This window comes from Pan paniscus, chromosome 15 (assembly GCF_029289425.2).
Source record: "Pan paniscus chromosome 15, NHGRI_mPanPan1-v2.0_pri, whole genome shotgun sequence".
Lineage (NCBI taxonomy): Eukaryota > Metazoa > Chordata > Mammalia > Primates > Hominidae > Pan > Pan paniscus.
Genome location: NC_073264.2, coordinates 33,152,372 through 33,173,247, shown reverse-complemented (window position 1 = coordinate 33,173,247; position 20,876 = coordinate 33,152,372). Strand labels below are relative to the sequence as shown.

The window sequence follows — 20,876 nt, the reverse complement described above, 5'->3', positions numbered from 1 at the left end:
AACACCTGGTGCTGGGAGGATGGAGTGATAGAAAATGGAGAAGGTGGAGTAAGAAGGAAGACAAAAAGCTAACGATTAAACATTTACTGATTTATAATTGTGCCTATGAGTCAACCCCTAAAAGTAAACAATAAAAAGTATCAGTCTAGGCCAGGCGTGGTGGCTAATGTCTGTAATCCCAGCACTTTGGGAGGCTAAAGCAGGTGAATCTCCTGAGCTCAGGAGTTTGACACCAGCCTGGGCAACATGGTGAAACCCCATCTCTACCAAAAACACAAAAAATTAGCTGGATGTGGTGGTGTGAACCAGTGGTCCCAGCTACTTGGGAGGATGAGATCGTGCCACTGCACTCCAACCTGGGTGACAGAGTAAGATCCGGTCTCAAACAAAACAAAACAAAACAAAACAACAGTATCAGTCTAAAGTGGATAATTAACAAATAAGATTATAGGTTTTGCCCCATTAACTTCTGCAGAAGTTTTATCATGTTGGCAAATAAACACTTCCTTCATTCTTTAAATGAAGACATGCAGGCAGAATAGGTATTATGCTTCTATGAATACAACAGAATCTGGTGAGAGCGTTGTGACTAGTTTCTAAGAGCACATTTCTATTTGAGTTCACGGGGGAAAGGGAAGGAGGCTTTCAGGAGGCAAGATTCATCACAAGACTAACTGGAGGATTCTGATGCTAGGCCTCGATCACAGCTTCTTAGTGTCTAGGAGTTACTGTCTTTGATGTTGAAGCTGGGAATTCTTCTCTCATGATTCAAATTCTGCTACCCTGATTTTTTTATTTTTATTTTTTGACGGAGTTTTGCTCTTTTTGCCCAGGCTGGAGTGCCATGGCGTGAACTCGGCTCACTGCAACCTCCGCCTCCCAGGATGAAGTGATTCTCCTGCCTCAGCCTCCCAAGTAGCCGGGATTAGAAGTGTGGGCCACCACGCCCAGCTAATTTTTGTATTTTTACTAGAGACGGGGTTTCACCATGTTGGCCAGGTTGATCTCAAACTCCTGACCTCGTGATCTGCCCGCCTCAGCCTCCCAAAGTGCTGGGATTACAGGCGTGAGCCACCGCGCCGGGCCTACTTTGATTTTTAAATAACATCAAAGAGTGATATTTACTTGATACCACGTCAAGGACACTAAGTGGACTCAGCTCTTTAGCAAAGGGAAGAGGAGAGACATTTAGTGTCATGACATCTTATACAGGCAGTTTCAGAAGGTAAATACAGTTATATTCTACTTGGCATTTTTCAAGGTATTTTCACATTATTATTTCATTTATTCCTTCTCATCTTCCTCATTATGACATCAATTTATAGATGGAGAGAAAGGTTCAGAGAGGTTAGAAAACTTGCTTTAGGTCACACATCGAAAGTGGCAAACTTGGTACCCCATGATGACTCAGATTTAGTGCTCTTCCTGCCATGCAGAGATCCCCTTCGAGAATCTAACAAAGCTATTTAGAGTATTAAATCATATTATCTTTGGATGGTGGCTATATGTTCTCTGTTTTATTACATTCCTCTAACTTCAATGAAATGTTTCTTACTTCTGGAGGATTTCAAAGAAAAAATAATGAACAGGTGAAAACCATAATAAAAATCTGAACTCTTAATTGAAATACACTGATAAGAAATTATTCTTATTCACTAGGAATCACTGTGAAATGTCTTTATAGTCTGTTCTCAGGAGGCACTTAAAAGTGTGTAATTAAAGCAAAAAAACCCTCAATTTTCAAAGAACTTTTTCATATATTGCATAAAGTACAGCTATGGTAGTTGGGATTGGCAGACTTTAATTACGAAGATGATAAAGGATTATGGTTTTTTGCTTAGCTGAAAAATTGTTGAGAAAGACTGAAAAGGAAATTTAACATTTAATACCTAAAAGGCAGAGAAGAGAAAAATAATGGTAACTGTTATACCATATCTACTCAGAGATCATATCACCAGCAAAACAATCACCTATACCATAGCTGCTGACTCTTAAGAAAAGGAAAGGACCTCTAAACGCAGAAAACAGATCACTCAAAATGAATATGCTTTACTCATCCAAGATTACTGTTCATTTACTCTTACTTTACAGCTCTAACCAAACTTGGCTCCTTTATTTTCCAGTTCACAGAAGGTTAAAGGAAGAAAACTAGAATATAAAGAACAGCAGTTATGTTTGGAAAAAATACCAGTACTGTAAAGCTATACCCATTAGTTAAGGAAAAGAAAAAAAGAAAAGAAAAACTATTAGAAGATTGATTGGGGCTGTTCAACAAAGGAACAACATCTGAACTGATGTGCCAGATGATGATTCAGTTTCCAAGTTAAATAGCAAGTGTTATTTAGGAAAGAAAAAATATGTATGATTAATTTTATTTCTATTTTTAAAAAGATTAAAATATTTTATGCTTAAAGATTTTATGTGGCAGTAATTTTGAAAATCTATCAACTATATCTCCAATGATGTTGGCTAATGAAACACTACTAGTCTTTTCACCTCACCTTCCCAGTTATATTTATTAAAATAAATGCAATGAAAATTTCATCTCTAGGCTGGGCATGGTGGCTCATGCCTATAATCTCAGCATGTTGGGAGGCCAAGATGGGAGGATAACTTGAGTCCAGGAGTTCGAGACCAACCTGGACAACATAGTGAGACCCTGTCTCCATAAAAAAAAAAAAAATTAGCAGGGCATGGTGGTGTACACCTGTGGTCCTAGCTACTCGGGAGGGGAGGGTGAGATGCGAAGATTGCTTGAGCATGGGAAGTCAAGGCTGCAGTGAGCTGGGATCGCACAATTGTACTTCGGTCTGGGTGACAGAGCAAAACCCTGTCTGAAGAAAAAGGAAAGAAAAAAAAATCCCACCTCTAATGGTTTACACAATTGCCTTATATCCAATTCAATACTTTCTTGCATTAGGCTTCCTTCTCCAATCAGTTGAACTTCTAATACTGAAATATAATAATCTTGGGCAGTTAGATATTGCTAGCCAGCAATATAAGAATTTTACAAACTCTCTTTTCATGCTTTTCTTGAGAAAACTGGTTGGGTGATGATTCTCTGTAGGTAAACTTGTTTAGATGATAATTTAGAGCCAGCACTGGAAGCTTACTGTACATGACAGTAACTTAAAGATGCTTTGGACAAGTTAAATAATCCTTGTTTAAATATATATGCACTGCAAATATAAACGCTTAATCTTCCCAACTTTCTTTCTGTATTTCAAAAGTACATAAAAAGAAATAAAAATATGTGTCCAAAAATGGAACTTACCTCATCACTTTCAGGCTGTGAAAACACAATTGGCTGGCCTGTATCTGAAGCTTCCCTTATATTAAGGTGTAAGGGAATGTCTCCTAAAAGAGCCCAGCAGACATCCATTAGAACCAGAAAAGTTCATATAGGCATTTTGAATCTCACTATTTGAACTATGGAAAGAAACAAAATCGGAACTAAATTGATTCAAATTGACTATCTTCTAATTGCTAAATCTTTGAAAAAGAAATTTCAAATGGGAATTACAAACAAGATACTCTATTTTAGAGTAGTACAGTGATTGTATGTTTATATAGGAAAGCTCTGTGGCACCACATCAAGGGATGAGGCCTCTGATTTATTCTTTGCTGGAAGTCTCCAAGCAAGCAATGGCTTGGAAGACATTTGCAAATGATTTCTCCCATTAATATCTGATATAGACACATCATGCCACATAATAAGAGGAAACTGAAGAGAAAAATATGGGGAGGCAAAGTAGTTCAAAAAAAAGTACAACAAAATAACCTTCCTGATGTTGGCAAATGGAGTGAGCTCAAAGAACTGGTCAAAAGTAGGCCAGACCTGTTATCTCAACTATCTGTCTCTTTATCAGACAGAATTATTTTTCTCTTATTATTTACTAACCTATGTAGCACCATATATAACTTGTGAGCTTGGTGAGATCTCAGCAAGTATATGATAAGAACCTCCAAAATACAGACTGAGATGGGAGAGGTGTGTTTTCTTGAGGACACATTACTATTAGGCAGTGGGATTTAGGAGCTGACCTAAATTCTGACCCCTCATCCAATATACTCTTTCCAGCACACTATCACAAATGAAGTCTATCAAGACTGAGATTTAAAGCACAGTGAGTGGGGTCTTAAGCAGAAAAGTTGACTTGCCATGGTACTTAGCGTTCTCAGAACCACTCCAAATCCATGCAAAAGTTATTAAAACATACGTGTATGTGGTGCTTTATTCAAATAAGTCATTTAGCACCATGTCAGGAAATTTAAATAATGAAGTATATGTTATAAAAATATTACAGTATATACTACGAAGTACATGGAAAAGTAAATGTTATTTCATGATCCTCGTCAAATGCTGTGATCTTAAACTATAAGTCCTCAATATCCAACGGCCAAATGACAAATACATGATATTTTAGTAACCACTTAAGGATCAGCTTTTCATTAAATTTGATTCCTAGTCTCTAGATCAACTTCGGACTATAGGAAACTGTCACAGGAGCAAGCAGCAAAAATGTTATAGAAAATGCTTAGAAATGAAATTTTTTTCCTCTCAATTTATGAACTGTCATTCTAGTAAAGAATCATGAATGATTTCTTTTCTACTGCAGAAATGGAAGGTAAAAGAGTAAAACCTTCACCTTTATATAGCCATCTATTGACATCATTTCTGCTCTCCAGATACTCACAATCCTACCTACAGACACAGAAGATTAGACCAAGAAGGGGAAAAATCTTGTTAAAAATAGGTGCGTAGTAAGAATGGTAATGGGCTAATTGTTGTATCTAGACAGGGATTTTTAAAAAGTAAAAGTGAGTGAGGAGCAGTCTGAGCCTGAGAAGTATTTTTGAGGTGCTAAGTCTGAAAGAAATGAGGAAACATTTCAGACATATAATAGGTTAAAGGGTTTTCTGTGAGATGGTCTGAGACCTTAACTACTATGCATAAACTGTCCCTGTAGGTAAATACAGATAAGGTTCTCAAGAGCTATCGTACCAAATAATCATTTAAAATACGACCCACTGAATTAAGAGTCTGCCAGGGAGTCAGTAAAGGACAAATAAGGGTTCCCAGGAAGTTCAACTGGCCAAGAGGCCAGAGCTGAGAAAGCTTTTTCCCTGATTTCAGTTCCTCATTCCCAATTCCAACCTCTTCATAATTGAAGCCCTGCTCCACTTCATGGGAGACACCATGGGACCCATGACTACATTAAAAGGAGGGGACGTGCCCTAACGAGGAACTCTAAATGATTTTTCCCCTAACACTGTCAGACATAGCAGTCTAGGGCACCATCAAATTTTTGTGATCAGTAATCAGTGTTTTTGATACATTTTTAGGGTAATTGTACATCTGTGAGCCATTGGTTAAAATGTAACTTCCATACATACCATTGTTTCTCAATGAAATGTTTCAAATTCTAAATAACTGACTTAGGAAATTGTTCAGCTCATTTGTAAGTTAGGAAATTACAATGTTGTCAGTATAATTCAATAATGCCATTATAATTACACATTTACTTTATTATATAAGCGAATGTCAATCTGTTATTATGCAGATTTGGAAAATTGAACTTTCTGGGTTAAATGAAAAACAGTTGCAGAATATAATTAGTGGCTATAATTATAGCAATGTATCAAAACATATCATTAGTATTCACCTGGTATTGTAGTGGCTGCTATAGTGCAAATGCATAACAATAATATATTTAACATCAACTTTTAGAAACTTAATTATAACAGAGAATGTTTTGAAATTCCTTAATCTCTAGGGATCTTAATTTTTAACTACCTAAGTCTAATAATTCACTTTATGCCTTCCCTATTCAGCATCTAACACCTGCCTTTGGCAAGAACAGAAACCCATTCACAATTAGAATATCAAAACATGTTTTCTAAAAAGTCTGTTAAGTTGCCTGTGGATTTTTGGAACATCATGTTTTATCCAAAACCTGTGTTTTGCTTATTTAACACATGATTTTAGTTTTCCTCATAGCACTAATGAACTCTTCAGTTCAGTGCCATGAACAGTACGTACAATGTAAATTTCAGGTGCCATATTTTAAAGACATATCAAACACATTAAATATTACAGAAAACAGTAAATACTGCCATTCTAAAGCAGAAAGACTAACAAATAAAGAATTAATCAGGAAGGCATTTTTACATATGCACTAAGAACGAACACTTTTAGAGGTTTTTACAACATACGGAACAGACATTTTAATGTACCTGTTTCTACTGAGAGATGTACACCCAACTTAGCAAACACACTGATGAGTATCATTTAAAATATGGCTTCAAATTACAGTACTTGGACTACAAAACTCTATTCTCAAATTTAAGTTATAGACAGTTTTTATTTAAAATAGAAATTATCATAGTTGACAGAACAAACCTATTCAAAAAAGCCAAAGAAAGGTTAACACATAGAACTGTGCTATTATTAATTTAAAACACAAAGCCAAAAGCAACTCATTATTTTCAGAGACACTGTTTTTTGTTTTTTGTTTTTTTTGATGGAGTCTCACTCTGTCACCCAGGCTGGAGTGCAGTGGTGCTATCTCAGCTCACTGCAAGCTCCGCCTCCAGGGTTCATGCCATTCTCCTGCCTCAGCCTCCTGAGTAGCTGGGACTGCAGGCGCCCGCCACCACGCCTGGATAATTTTTTGTATTTTTAGTAGAGACGGGGTCTCACCATGTTAGCCAGGATGGTCTCGATCTCCTGACCTCGTGATCTGTCCACCTCGACCTCCCAAAGTGCTGGGATTACAGGCGTGAGACTCCGTGCCCGGCCTCTGAGACACTCTTAATCATCAAGCCTCATCCCCACTTTCTCTTCTGCCACTTCTTCTACAAAAGAACATCCCACAGTCTTACCTAGAACTTCAAGACCAAGGGTCTGTGCTAGTTTCCTTGCACCATCAGCACCAAAAATATGAGTTTTGTGTTTACATTTTGGACACTGGAAAACACTCATGTTTTGGACAAGGCCAAGGACCTAGAATAAAAACACACTGAAATCAAAATAAAATTAAACCAAATATTAATACATTACTTCAACAAATTTTTACAGAGTGCCTACTGAGTTCTAGTGGCACTCATCAATGTTATCACAATGATGAATAAACTATGGCCTCTGCTCTGAAGGAACTCATGAGCTAGTAAGAGAGCAAGACATATAGAATTACCTTTGATATCATAATAAATGCTAAAAAGAGATGAATGAACAGGAACCAAAAATTCTGCCTAGAAAGAAGAGAAATCTTTGAGTTTCCCATAGACAGTTGTTTCTTCAGGTTGTGGGGTGATGAGGAGGTGAGGCCCACAGCAGGAATTCTAGACAGAAGGAAGACAACAAGCCAAGGTAGCAAAATAAAACTGTGTGGCCTACTTGGGCTGCAACCCAGTGGGTGGTCAAGGCAGAAGATGGTTTGGGAAGGAAGGCTAGGGCCACGTGGGAAGATGCTGAATACCATCCATGTATTTGAGGCATTCCTCTTCAGACAACAGGAAACCACTAAAGGTTTTCAAAGCTGAAAAGATGGTATCAAAGAGGTAGTTATACAATCAGATTTTTGTTTTAGAAATTTATCTTTGATGACAATTTGGAGAAAAATAAGAAGGGAGGAACAGAGGAAAATAAATACCTAAGAGGTAACTTTGGACGAAGTCTCACAGTAAATCTAAAATATACGAAGTGTTTGTTGTATGCCAGGTGCTGGGTTAAGTACTTTAAATGTACTATCTTATTTACTCTTCACAAGAACTTTATGAGATGGTTATTTTGTTTTTTGTTTTGTTTGTTTTTGAGACGGAGTTTCGCTCTTGTTGCCCAGGCTGGAGTGCAATGGCGCGATCTCGGCTCACCGCAACCTCCACCTCCTGGGTTCAAGTGATTCTCCTGCCTCAGCCTCCCGAGTAGCTGGGATTACAGGCGTGCACCACCACACCCGGCTAATTTTGTATTTTTAGTAGCGACGGGGTTTCTTCATGTTGGTCAGGCTGGTCTCGAACTCTCAACCTCAGGTGATCCGCCCACCTCAGCCTCCCAAAGTGCTGGGATTAGAGGAGTGAGCTACCGTGCCCAGCTGAGATGGTTATTTTATCATTCCCATTCTATAGTTGAGAAAACTGACAGTGCTAACAAAAGAGTAAAACTCAGCTCTTATCAGAATGTTATTGTCTGAAACAAAATTAAGTTTCATAGAAAAGGTCATTCTCTTTCTAAGTTTCCCTAGAGTCTGCTACAAAATAGATACAGCTAAACCTTGAACATGAGTTTGAACTGTGGGGGGTCCACTTATGTGTGAATTTTTTTTGAACCAACCACAGATAAAAAATATAGTATTTGCCCGCCACAAAACCCAAGTACTGGAATGGCTGATGTCCTAGAAGCAACTGTGGGACTTCAGTATGCATGAATTTTGGAATATGCAGTGGCGGGGGGAGGGCGATTCTGGAACCAATCCCCCACATATATTGAGGGAAGATGATACTTAAGAAATGTTATTATTCAACAATACTGTTGAATAAATAGATAGGCTCTGCAAATATAATCCTTACTCATGTTCCTTTTAATCCCACTCTCTCATTGATGAGGAGCAGTAGCTCTCTTCTAGAATAAAAATGCAGAACACTATTTTCAGAGGCTTAGAGATTACAATGTCTGTATCAGTTCTACCATAAGGTTATGATTGTAGATTATTAGAACATTTGCATTTTAAATGAAGAACAGTACTGATAGTCCACAATGAAACATATAGATAAGAAGGTGAAAAAAATTGTTATTCTTTCTGAAAAGAGAAACAGAAAAAACTAAAGTTGCCCCCAATAATTATATATGAAGACAAATAGTAAAAAGACATAAATCTATAGCAAAGCATTTTCCAAGCATCTAATATATGCCCTTTTGCTGATGCACACTATCACAAAAAATAAATCACGCTGTGTTTTGGGAATTCAGTACTATCTCCAGAAAGCTAGAGAGAAACATAGCTTAATATCACACAGCTTGTTTATTAACTATGCCTATATAATACACTCACTGCTTGGGCAGTTTTACTGCCATTTATGTTAAATGTGATATATCCCCTGACTGTATGGCTCTCAACTTAAACAAAAAATTATCACTCAAAAAGTGAGAAAAGGAAAAACACCTAAAGAAAGTGAAAATCTTTGTGAGGGTATATTTCAATTCAGAGAGAACAGGAAAAACATTCTGACCTTGGAATCTCTTAGACTCCCTAAGACATAGAGGCATAGAACAAGTGTGTATTTGCAGTTTGTGTGATTTACATCTTCTTATCAAATCATTCTCTATGGACTGTATAAATATCTCAGACATGTTCTCTATAGACTACACGAATGTCACAGACCTAAAATATAAAACTATAACCAAACTCAATATTTAACGAGCTCTTAATATATGCCAGTAACTGGGCTAAACACAAGGAATAGCATACAGTGCTGAGCAAAACAGACTTGATCCTTACCCTTTGGAGCTTGTACTGTAATTGGAGGAAATTGACTGAACAAAGAATAGTGCAAAAATACACTCATAAAATGGAATGGCTTCTCTGGAAGCAAAGCATAGGGTATTATGAGAGTGTAGAACAGAGAGGACTTGATGTACTCTGGGAGTCAGAGAGGGCTTCCTTGAAGAAACATTTGATCTTAAAGCTACAGAGTGACTGGGCAAAAACAAGGAAAAGGGAAGAAAAACATTCAAAACAGAAGTAGGGAGCACACGTCTCCCTTCAAGGAACTGAAAGGCCAGTCTGAGGCCTCTAAGGTGTGGTGTGAGTGGAGTTAGATGAAGCTGGAAAGGTGGGGCTTGTAGGCTGTATTAAGGTGTCTGAGTTATATAATGAGTGCTAAAAAGCCATTACAGAGTTTTAAGCAAGAGAGGCCACTATGCCTGTAGTTGTAGTTGACTCATTACTCAGGACTTCAGTGTGTTAAAAACAATACAAAATAATGGAAGAAGCTAAATGGACTTGTCTTTGTGTGTTTATTTTCTTAGACAAACACAAATCCTGGGCTGTGTTCTCCAAAACTGATCATGAGAGAGGTGTCAACTTTTAATGCTGTCTAAAATATGTCCATTTCTCTGCCTGGGCACAAGGTTAGGACTTTTCTTCCCTCAAATTAGGTAGGAACACATAACTTGTTTTGGCCAATGAAACGTATGCAGAAGTGCCATGTGTCAAATCTAGGCCAAAGCTTTAAGTGTTAATTCCTCATTATTTTTCCCTCTGTCCTGATGACAAGCAAGCGTCCAGCTGGTGGCTGCTCTATCAGTCTGGGTGCCAGGGTGTTGAACAATACAGAGAACGATACAATACAGAGGAGTGTTGAAGCCAAACCACAATGGACACAGAGCATGAGACAAATAAACCTGTGCTGTTTTAAGCCACTGAAATTTGAGAGTTGATAACACACATAACCTAGCCCATCTTGGCTGATATAGAGGTGTAAAAAGAAAACATTAGGATTTCTATTTCTATGTTATGATTTCCTTTCAATTTCAATTTTGTGTGTTTTATAAAGAAAATAACATATTAATGTAATATATGTATACTACATATACAATATATAACTTATTAATAAATATATTTCATACATATATTAGGTTATATGTTCAAACATCATTTACTAATAAGGATGTATAACTGAAAGTCTGGAGGTAGACTGGGCATGGTGGCTTATGCCTGTAATCCCAGAAGTTCAAGACCTGTCTGGGCAACACAGCAAGACCCTGTTTCCACGACACACAAAAAAATTAGTCAGGTGTGGTATCACACACCTGTGGTCCTAGCCACTCAGGAAGCTGAGGTGGGAGAATTGCTTGAGCCTGGGAGGTTGAGGCTGAGGTGAGCTCTGTGATTGTGCCACTGTACTCCAGCCTGGGTGACAGAGCAAGGCCCTATTTCAGAAAGGAAAAAAAAAAGTTTGGAACTAAAGAACCCTTTATATGTTTGAAAGTCAGAGGTTTTGATAACTAAGCTTGGCTCTATTACTGATAATATGTAACTTCTCCTAGTTAAAGGATAAATGTTCTAATATTGCTTCCTAGACATCTTGAATAAATTAATTCCACTTAACTCTAGAATTTCCTCATCTTAAGAACGTCCCACACATATACCACTTTGCTTGATTTTACCAAAAAACTTGGTTGTAATAGAATAAAGAGCCCAGAACAGGCCAGACGTGGTGGCTTATGCTTGTAATCCCAGCTCTTTGGGAGGCCAAGACGGGCGGATCATGAGGTCAGATCGAGACCATCCTGGCTAACACGGTGAAACCCCATCTCTACTAAAAATACAAAAATTAGCTGGGCGTGGTGGCGGGTGCCTGTAGTCCCAGCTACTCAGGAGGCTGAGGCAGGAGAATGGCGTGAACCTGGGAGGCGGAGCTTGCAGTGAGCTGAGATCGTGCCACTGTACTCCAGCCCAGGCGACAGAGGAAGACCCCGTCTCAAAAAAAAAAAAAAAAAAAAAAAAAAAGCCCAGAACCGACCCATACATGAAAGTCACTAAGTTACAATGGAGACAACATAGTACTGCATGTTAACTGGATATCCATATATAAAATAATGAATCTTAACCTCCTACCTCATTCCATACACAACAATTAATTCCAGGTGAATTTTAGAGCTAAATATGAGAGGTAAGTAATAACGCTTTTAGAAAAAAATAGGCAATACACTAATGCTGCAGGCAGGCAGAGATTTTTCTAGCAGGACACAAAGAAACACTAGACACAAATGAAATTATTTAAATTAAATTGGACTACATTAAAATTAAGAAATTAATCAACAGATATGATTCAAGAGTGAAAGGGCAAGCTATAGAGTGGGAGATGGTATATACAATACACATACATGACAAAGGACTTTTACCCATAATGTATAAAGAACTCCTGCAAACCAATAAGGAAAAGCCAGATAATACAATAAAGAAATGGGCAAGAGATTTAACAGATATTCCACAAAAGAAGATACTCAAAGTACATTTATGCTTAAGACTGTATTAGAAAAGAAATATCAATATGACTAAACAAAAAACAAAATTATATCAAATGTTTGTGAGAATGTGAAACAAGTAAGATTCATTGTTTCAGTTGAGTGGAAATGGGTACAATCATTTAAAAAAACTGTTTGGCAGTATCTACATAAACTGATACATGTTTATACTACAGCCCAGCAATTCCACTTCCAGTTATGTATCAACAGAAACATGGACAAAACATTCACTAAAAGACATGTCCAACAATGTTCATAACAGCACTAGTCATAATAGTCAAAAATGGAAAACTACTCGTGTCCATCAACAATAAAATGGACAAACTGTGATATATTTAATGGAATGCTACAGAGCAATGACAAGAAAAGAACGATGGCAACTATCAGCAGTATAAGTGAATCTCACAAACATAATTTTAAACAAAATAAACCGGACACACAAACGTATAACACTATATTATTCTGTTTGTAAAAATTTCACAAACAAGCAAAACTAATCTATAGTGTTATAATTCGGGTTCCATTTTGGGGTAGTGACTAGAAGGTGGCACAGGCAGGAGTTTTTAGGATGCTGGTAATGTTCTATTTCTTATTTTGAAATTTTATATTGTTTGACTGACATTTCCCCAATCCCTGCTGCCCAGCCCCTGGTAACCACCATTCTACTCTCTACCTCTATAATACAACTTTTTTTAGATTCCACATATAAGTGAGATTATGAAGTATTAGTCTTTCTGTACCTGGCTTATTCTACTTCATATAATGTCCTCCAGGTTCATCCATGTTATTACAGGATTTCTTTCTTTCTTTTTTGAGACGTGGAGTCTTGCTCTGTTGCCCAGGCTGGAGTGCAGTGGCGTGATCTTGGCTCACTGCAAGCTCCGCCTCCTGGGTTCACACAATTCTCCTGCCTCCGCCTCCCCAGTAGGTGGGACTACAGGCGCCCGCCACCACGTCTGGCTAATTTTTTTGTATTTCTAGTAGAGATGGGGTTTCACCGTGTTAGCCAGGATGGTCTCGATCTCCTGACCTCGTGATCCATCTGCCTTGGCCTCCCAAAGTGCTGGGATTACAGGTGTGAGCCACCGCGCCTGGCCAATTTCTCTCTTTTTAAAGGCCAAATAGTATTCCATTGTCTGTGTCTATGTGTGTGTGTATACACATTTTTAAAATCCATTCATCTGCTGGTTGATTCCATATCTTGGCTATTGTGAATAGTGCTGCAGTAAACATGTGAGTGCAGGTATCTCTTTGGTAAACTGATTTCAGTTCCTTTGGATATATTCCCAGCAGTGGGACTGTAGGATCATATGGTAGTTGTATAGTTAATTTTTTTAAGGAACCTCCATACTATTTTCCTTAATGGCTGTATTAATTTATATTTCCACCCAAAGTGTGCAAGGGTTCCCTTTTCTTCACATCCTCGCCAACACTTTTCTTTTGCTATTCTAACAGGTATGAGGGGATAATAGCTATTCTAACAGGTATGAGGGGATATCTCATTGTGGTTTTGATTTGCATTTCCCTGATGATTAGTGATACTAGCATTTTTTCACATACCTGTTGGCCATTTGTATGTCTTCTCTTGAGAAATGTCTACTCAGATCCTTCACCCATTTAAAAAAATCAGGTTGTTTGTTTTCTTGCTATTGGGTTGAGTTCCTCATATATTTTGAATATTAACTCCTTATGCATGTTTTGCAAATATTTTCTCTCATTCTGTAAGTAGTCTCTTCACCCTGTTGATTGTTTTCTTGGCTGTTCAGAAGCTTTTTAGTTTGATGTAATCCTATTTGTCTATTTTTGCTATTTTGTCTATCCAGAAAAATCATTGCCCAGACCAATGTCATAGAGCTTCTCTTCTAGGTTTTCTTCTAATACTTTCATAGTTTCAGGTCTTACATGTAAGTCTTTACTTCATTTTGGGTTGATTTTTATATATGGTGTGAAATAAGGGTCTAATTTCATTCTTCTGCATGTGGACATCCAATTGTCCTAACACCATTTATTGAAGCAACTGTCCTTTCTCCATTGTGTGTTCTTGGCACCTCTGTCAAAAATCAATTGACTGTAAATATATGATTTCTAGGCTCTCTATTCTATTTCTGGGATACAAACAGTGGGTATGTTTGCTTTGTAAAAATTCATTGAGCTATAATTTGTGCCCTTTTATGTATGTATGTCACAGCTTCAATGAAAAGTTTGCTTTTAAAAAAGGTGGTCATGAGAAGAATGGTAATAAAGCAATAAGAACAAAAAACCAAAACGATGACATATTAGGTGTCTTGTGAACTTGTATATAAAAACAACCATCTGTTTTTCAATAGAAAATATTCTATAAAAACCAAAAGCAGTAAAATTAAGATGAGTTCCTTGGGAGGAATAATCTCCTATTCTTCCTAATTAATACTTCAACGAAAGCCCTGAAATAAAGTCTAACTCCATAGAAGCTCTAAAATGGTAGGGCTATAGACCCACAATGCCCAAAAGGGTAGCCATTAGTCACGTGTGGCTGGCTACTGAATACTTGAAATGTGGCTAGTCTGAATTAACATGTCTTATAAGGATAAAATACACCCTAAGTACTGAAGACTTAGTACAAGTAAAAAAAAAAAGTAAAATATCTGAATAATTTTTAAAGTTTACAAGTTATTTATTTTTAACCTCTTCCATCAAAGTATATCAGGAACACACAAAAAAGTACTTAAGTTTAGGCAAAATGGAGTCACCAAAATGTATGCCCATGTTACCAAGACCCTGTTAATAAAATGTTGCCAACACCCCAGAAGTTTCCCTATATATCCTCCAAACACATTCCCAAAGGTATTCACTAACCTGCTTTCTAACACCATAAATCAATTTTGTGTTGTTTTGAATTTGATACTAATGGAATCATGCAATATATATTTTTGTGTCCAAGTGATTCATCCAGCTAAACTATGTACCTGTAATTTATTTTCACTGAGTCCTAAGATTTTATAATGACTATACCACAAATATCCATTCTCCTGTTGGGTCATTTGGGTTGTTTCCAGATTTTGGCTGCTGTAAATAATGCTTCTGTGAATGTTTTAGTACATGTCTCTCTTTTTTTTTTTTTTTTTGCTGGATATTAGGTTATATGTATTTAACTTAATACGTTAAAGAAGCAAAAGTTTCCAAATAAAGTTCTATCAATTTATACTACCACCAGCAATGTATGAGAATTCCAGCCATTCCACAGCCTGGATCTTTGGTACCATCAGTTTTTATAAATTTTAGCAAATATGATGAATGTGTAGTAGACTCTCATTGTGCTGGCTTGTTCAACCGTTTACTTGTTTATACAGTGAACCAAATTACTTAGACTCTTCCTTACATGGTTCCTGGTTAAAGTTTGCCAAAAGTAAAGTGGCGGGAGATCTGGAAGGTGGAAATGAAGGCTTAGGCATTACACATTATTGGTTTTCTTTGTTCAGAGACAGTGAAAGGAAGATTTGGAGGTGCAGCTGCATTCCAGTTTGTCCTCATTTTTCTGGAGTCTGTGCCCAGCTATCTTTTCTACTATGGTTTTAATTTGCATTGCTATAATTATTAATAAAGTTGACTATATGTTTTACATTTTTTTGTCATTTGTATATCCTCTTCCATAAAGTGCCTGTTCGGGTCTCTTGCCTATTTTTTCAATTGATTATATGTCTTCTTCCCCTTACTGAATTGTAAGAATTCCTAGTGTTTTTCAAATACAATTCCTTTTTGGTTGATCCTCAATAATTTTTATGTGGTTTTCATGTTGAAATGATAATATTTTGAATATACTGTGGTACATATATTATTAAAATTAACTTCATCTTTTCTTTCTATTTAAAATATGGCTACTAAAAACTTCAAAACTACATTTGTGGTTCGTATTTCCATGGTTTATATTTCCATTGGACAGTGCTGCTGCTCTAGAAAATTAAAGCCTGACTGTAGAAGCTATTTTGGTAGTTCTCCTACCTAATCTTTTAAGGGTTTAAAGATGCACAAAAATATTTTATCAGGTTCTGTGATTTATAATGAATATTTTTTTTTTTGGAACAGGGTCTCACTCTGCTGCTCAGGCTGGAATGCAGTAGTGTGATCATGGCTCACTGAAGCCTCAAACAAACTGCAACTCCCGGGCTCAGGCGATCTTCTTGCCTCAGCCTCCTAAGTAGCTGAGACTACAGATGCATGCCAGCACGCTCAGCTAATTTTTTATTTTTTGTAGAAACAAGGTCTTAGTGTGTTGCCAAGGCTGGTCTTTAACTCCTGGCTTCAAGCAATCCTCCCACCTCAGCCTCTGCACCTGGCCTATTACGAATATTTTTAAAAACTGAACATAAATAAAACACTTTAAAAATATACAAGACAGATAAACTACCAAGTTTCTGTGCTTTTAATTGAAATTACATCAGCCAAATGTGATAATCTTCTTTTATGGTTATCTCATTCTGTGCAGAGCTCATACAACAGTTATATACATAACTTTGTGTATGTCTCTCTCTGTATGCACAGAGATACAGTTATATCTATATATAGATGTACATACATATTATTTATATATTCTATCTTTGATTTATTAAAAAAGAGAAGACATCAGTCATTAATTAACATATGCAAACAGTGGCAAACAATTCTTTCAAAACATGGGGTTAGCTGGGGGACAATTTAAAAGAAAGCCTTGGGTATTAAAAAGCTTAGAAACCACTGCTCAAGTTCACTTAACAGCAATCCTCCATAATCAACGAGGTTTTGAATGGGGGCAACTAATGCAGTAAGAACATTAGAATATCCATATTACAGTTTTGTTCATTAAAAATTCTTCTCTCTTAAATAGGAAAGAATTCAAGTCCATTATGATGTCTTCCCCGCCAAATAAGCCTTACATCTTGTGAATACTTCATATACTGTTAAGCTGTTTGTATTTATTGTAGAGCTATTGTGTATATCCTTTAATAGCAGAAACATTAGAAAACAGATTCTTTGCTATAGCTTAATTTACATAATACCACTGAGATACAGCTGTAAGCATGCTCAATCATTTTTTAATGTCTCATCAAAGCATAAGGTCCTTTTTTCTTTTTACCTCAGCTACTTTTACTGAAAGAAAGCAAATACTACATGCCTGGCTACCATCAGCCACCACAACCTTTTTGCGTGTGATTTTTGCAGTATTCCAATCCATCACTGGCTCAGAAGGGCACTTCTTTTCTTAACTTTTTAAAAATTGATTCTCTTGAAATATGAACATCGCTCTGAATATTGGATTTTTCTGTCTAAATCTATTGAATTAAGGAGGCCCAAAAGGCTCCAATTTTAATTTATTTTTCACATTTTAAACCCAGATACAGGTAAGTAACAAGCAAGATTTTTTAAGCTACTATATAATCCAATTTATCCAGGTTACAATCAGGTTAAATGCTTGCTGGTTGGAACCTGTTACAAGCATTAAAAGCCATGATTTAAGAAAAAGTGAGGAGGAAAAATTCATTGTTAAATAATGAATGATAATAACTGAAATAGATTAGATTCATAACTGCTTTTCAGTTCTTTGTTAGACTCAAACCAGTTTTTGGTATACTCCTTGAAGCATGTGCATGGATGTTATAAGTTTTAAAAATGAGACAGGTGTTCTTGTTTTCTCTTTCAGAAATAGTCATTTGACATGGAAAGAACAATGAATGGGGGGGCCTGTGTCCATGCTCCTTTCAGGGACCAACTAAATAGTTGTGGGTCCATGAGGTGCAACTCAATTTCTCTATGTCCTGAATTCTTAATCTTGAAAACAAAGATTTATAATGATCTCTAATGTCTACCGCTATATCAAAAACATTCAGAGCTACCCTTTACCATACCGTGTGCTAAGGCTATGCTAAGTAATGTAAATATAATCATGCTTCACTGCCATAGTGACCAATGAGATGGGTATTATCATCCCTATATCATGGAAGGAAACTCTGAAGCTAAATTATTTGCTCAAGGTCACACAGTTAGTAAATGACAAAGCCAAAATTCAAACTATCTGAGTGACTGGTTTGTATAAGGAAGTCACCAAACAAGATGACAACTAGATAGAGACTTTTGTGCATGGAATTAGGTGGCTTAAAATAATAATGAGTCAATAAAGTTGAGCAATATAGCATAGTAATTAAGAGCACAGTTACAGGGCAGGCCTGATTTGAGCCATCCTTACCACCCAGTGCTGCAGTCAAGTCTTAGGCTTCATTCCTTTCTCTTAGATCCTGGACGTGGAACTCCCCTTCCCCTTATCGCCCACATGATACCTCCTTAACTGTCAACAGAACCTATGGCTCCTTAATTCCTCCCTATTTTCAATCCACCAGTTTCCTCTGGTTTCACTTGTCTACCTTAATAATCAGAACCCCAATAACAAGCAAATTTGATGAAGAACCCTCTTATACCCTAGATTCTGTCACCCTGTGATAGTCCATGATGTCCACAGTACTAAAACTCAACTCTGGAGTATCCACAGAAACTGCAGTTAAGAATACGGGCTCTGGAAAGCTGACTTCTTGGATCAGAGCCCAGATGCCCCACTAAACAAATAGATATTCTTATGTAAGTTATTTAACCTCTCTCAACCACATTTCCTCATGTGCAAAATGGGGGAAATGATGTTCTGTATTTCACAGGGTTGTTGTGAGAGATGAGTTTAATTTATGTAACTCACATAGAACAGCATTCTAGTTCAAAGCATACATAGACTTCTGAGAGAGCCTGGGGAAAGACACAAATAAGCATATATCTCCAGTCTCTGAGAAATAATTATGGCTGAGATGCAGAATGCTATCCAGTCTCATAAAGGTAATAAAGATCGTCTGATTTTTCTAAGTAAACAATATAATCCTTAACCTTTACAAATAAATACTAAAAAGTTCCAGACCGGCCAGGCGCAGTGGCTCACGCCTGTAATCCCAGCACTTTGGGAGGCCAAGGTGGGCAGATCATGAAGTCAGAAGATCGAGACCATCCTGGCTAACACGGTGAAACCCCGTCTCTACTAAAAGTACAAAAATTAGCCAGGCATGGTGGCAGGAGCCTGTAGTCCCAGCTACTCAGGAGGCTGAGGCAGGAGAATTGCTTGAACCCAGGAGGCGGAGGTTGCAGTGAGCCAAGATTACACCACTGCACTCCAGTCTGGCGACAGAGCAAGACTCTGTCTCAAAAAAAAAAAAAAAAAAAGTTCCAGGCCACAGTAGGATTGTCTCTGTTTTTTGTTTTTAGCAGAAAAATTAAACCACAGGAAAGGTAGAATTTCTATCTCTCCTTTATAAAATAAATATTTGTAAGAGTAAAATAGTTATACAATTTTCAGAATTATTTATTAGGAAATAAATCAGTTCAGTGATCTACATTAGGATTTAATCTATATATTTGTTTCCAGGTCAAATGTGGTATAGACTGCTAGCTGCTCACCAAAATTCATGATCTCATCTTCCTTGGCACACAACTAATTGATATTTCTTAGGCTTCTTGAGAGATATGACATGTGGCCATGTGACTGATTTTAGCTAATAGAATGTGCGCAGAAGTATGTGTATCACATCTAGGTCTGGCCCATAAAAATCTCCAAGGTAGGTACATCCCTCTGTATTCTCTTTCCTTGTGGCTGGCTAGAATGAAGATGGCTCCTAATGTAATTTTAGAAGTCACAATTGAAGATGACAGAGGCTCCAACAGTCTGAAAGACTGCATGGAAGAAGGCTACTCTGCTCACCTGTTCATCTACTGTAATAGTACTGTTACATGAGCAAGAAAGAAACTGCCATTGTATTTGTATCATTATATATTTTGGGGTCTACTTGTAACAGCAATTAGCCTTCCTCAAATGATGTAAATTTCAAATAATGCAGAATTTTAGACTCAAAATAATATAGCAACTTAATAAATCTATATGAAGATAATGTAGATGGCTCAATGAATATACTCAAGGAATAAAGAAATCTCAAAAAACAGTAGTGTTTAAAATTCTAATTAATTTTTTTTTTTTTTGAGACAAAGTCTCACTCTATAACACTCAGGCTGGAGTGTACTGACATGATCACAGTTCACTGCAGCCTAAACCTTCCAGGCTCAAGCGATCCTCCCACCTCAGCCTCTTGAGTAGCTTGGACTACAGTTGCATGCCACCATACTTGGCTAATTTTTTATTCTTTTAAAGAGAGAGGGGTCTCAATATGTTGCCTAAGCTGGTCTTCAACTCCTAGCCTCAAGCAGTACTCCTGCCTCGGCCTCACAAAGTGCTGGGATTACAGGCATGAGCCACCACGCCCAGCCCCAAATTCTTATTACCAAATAAAGGGATTAGTTAAAATACCCAGGTAAAATACATAAAAATCTGTAAATTTATCTGTTTCATAACATTCTAAAAAGTAATTACAAGAAAAAATTAATTATATAACATTATATAAACATTGAGTGCTTAGACTGCCAAAAACTGTACTTAAGCCATTTATATGCATTATCTTGTTTATTTCTCATCTTAACCTCCTGAGGAAAATATTACTATGATTCCCATATGATGATTGAGAAAACTAAGGCATAGAATAGGTAACTCAGGTCATACAGTTGCAAAGTGGCAGAGCTGGGATCTACAATTCAAACTCCTCAGCTCATGCTCTTCACTACTATGCAAAAATGCCTCTGCAAGTAGTTTCCTATCATCTAAAAAATTATAAGAAAATTTGGAAAGCAATTTAATTTGAAACCACAAAAGAATATCAAAAATATAGTTCTCTAAGTGGTAATAAAAATCTGTATATAAGAAATTTTTTAAAGAGTATTTCTTTTGTCAGTATCTTTACCAGTTTCTTCCTTGACA

General features: G+C 36.9%; 1 protein-coding gene across 9 annotated transcripts in view; it reads right to left on the bottom strand.

Moving 5' to 3' along the window:
* Positions 1-20,876, bottom strand: part of NUBPL (NUBP iron-sulfur cluster assembly factor, mitochondrial) — a 290,082-nt gene that overhangs the window by 7,714 nt on the left and 261,492 nt on the right. For 7 of the 9 annotated variants that reach the window (XM_003821202.6, XM_034937397.3, XM_034937401.3 and 4 more), the window contains 2 exons: positions 6,886-7,006; positions 3,275-3,357 (listed from right to left, as the gene is read on the bottom strand). In XM_003821202.6, coding sequence (XP_003821250.2) covers positions 3,275-3,357; positions 6,886-7,006 — 204 coding nt within the window. Of the gene's footprint in view, positions 1-3,274; positions 3,358-6,885; positions 7,007-10,718; positions 10,934-20,876 lie in introns of those variants that run through there. The other 2 variants (XM_008974688.6, XM_055097457.2) reach the window with 2 other exon arrangements.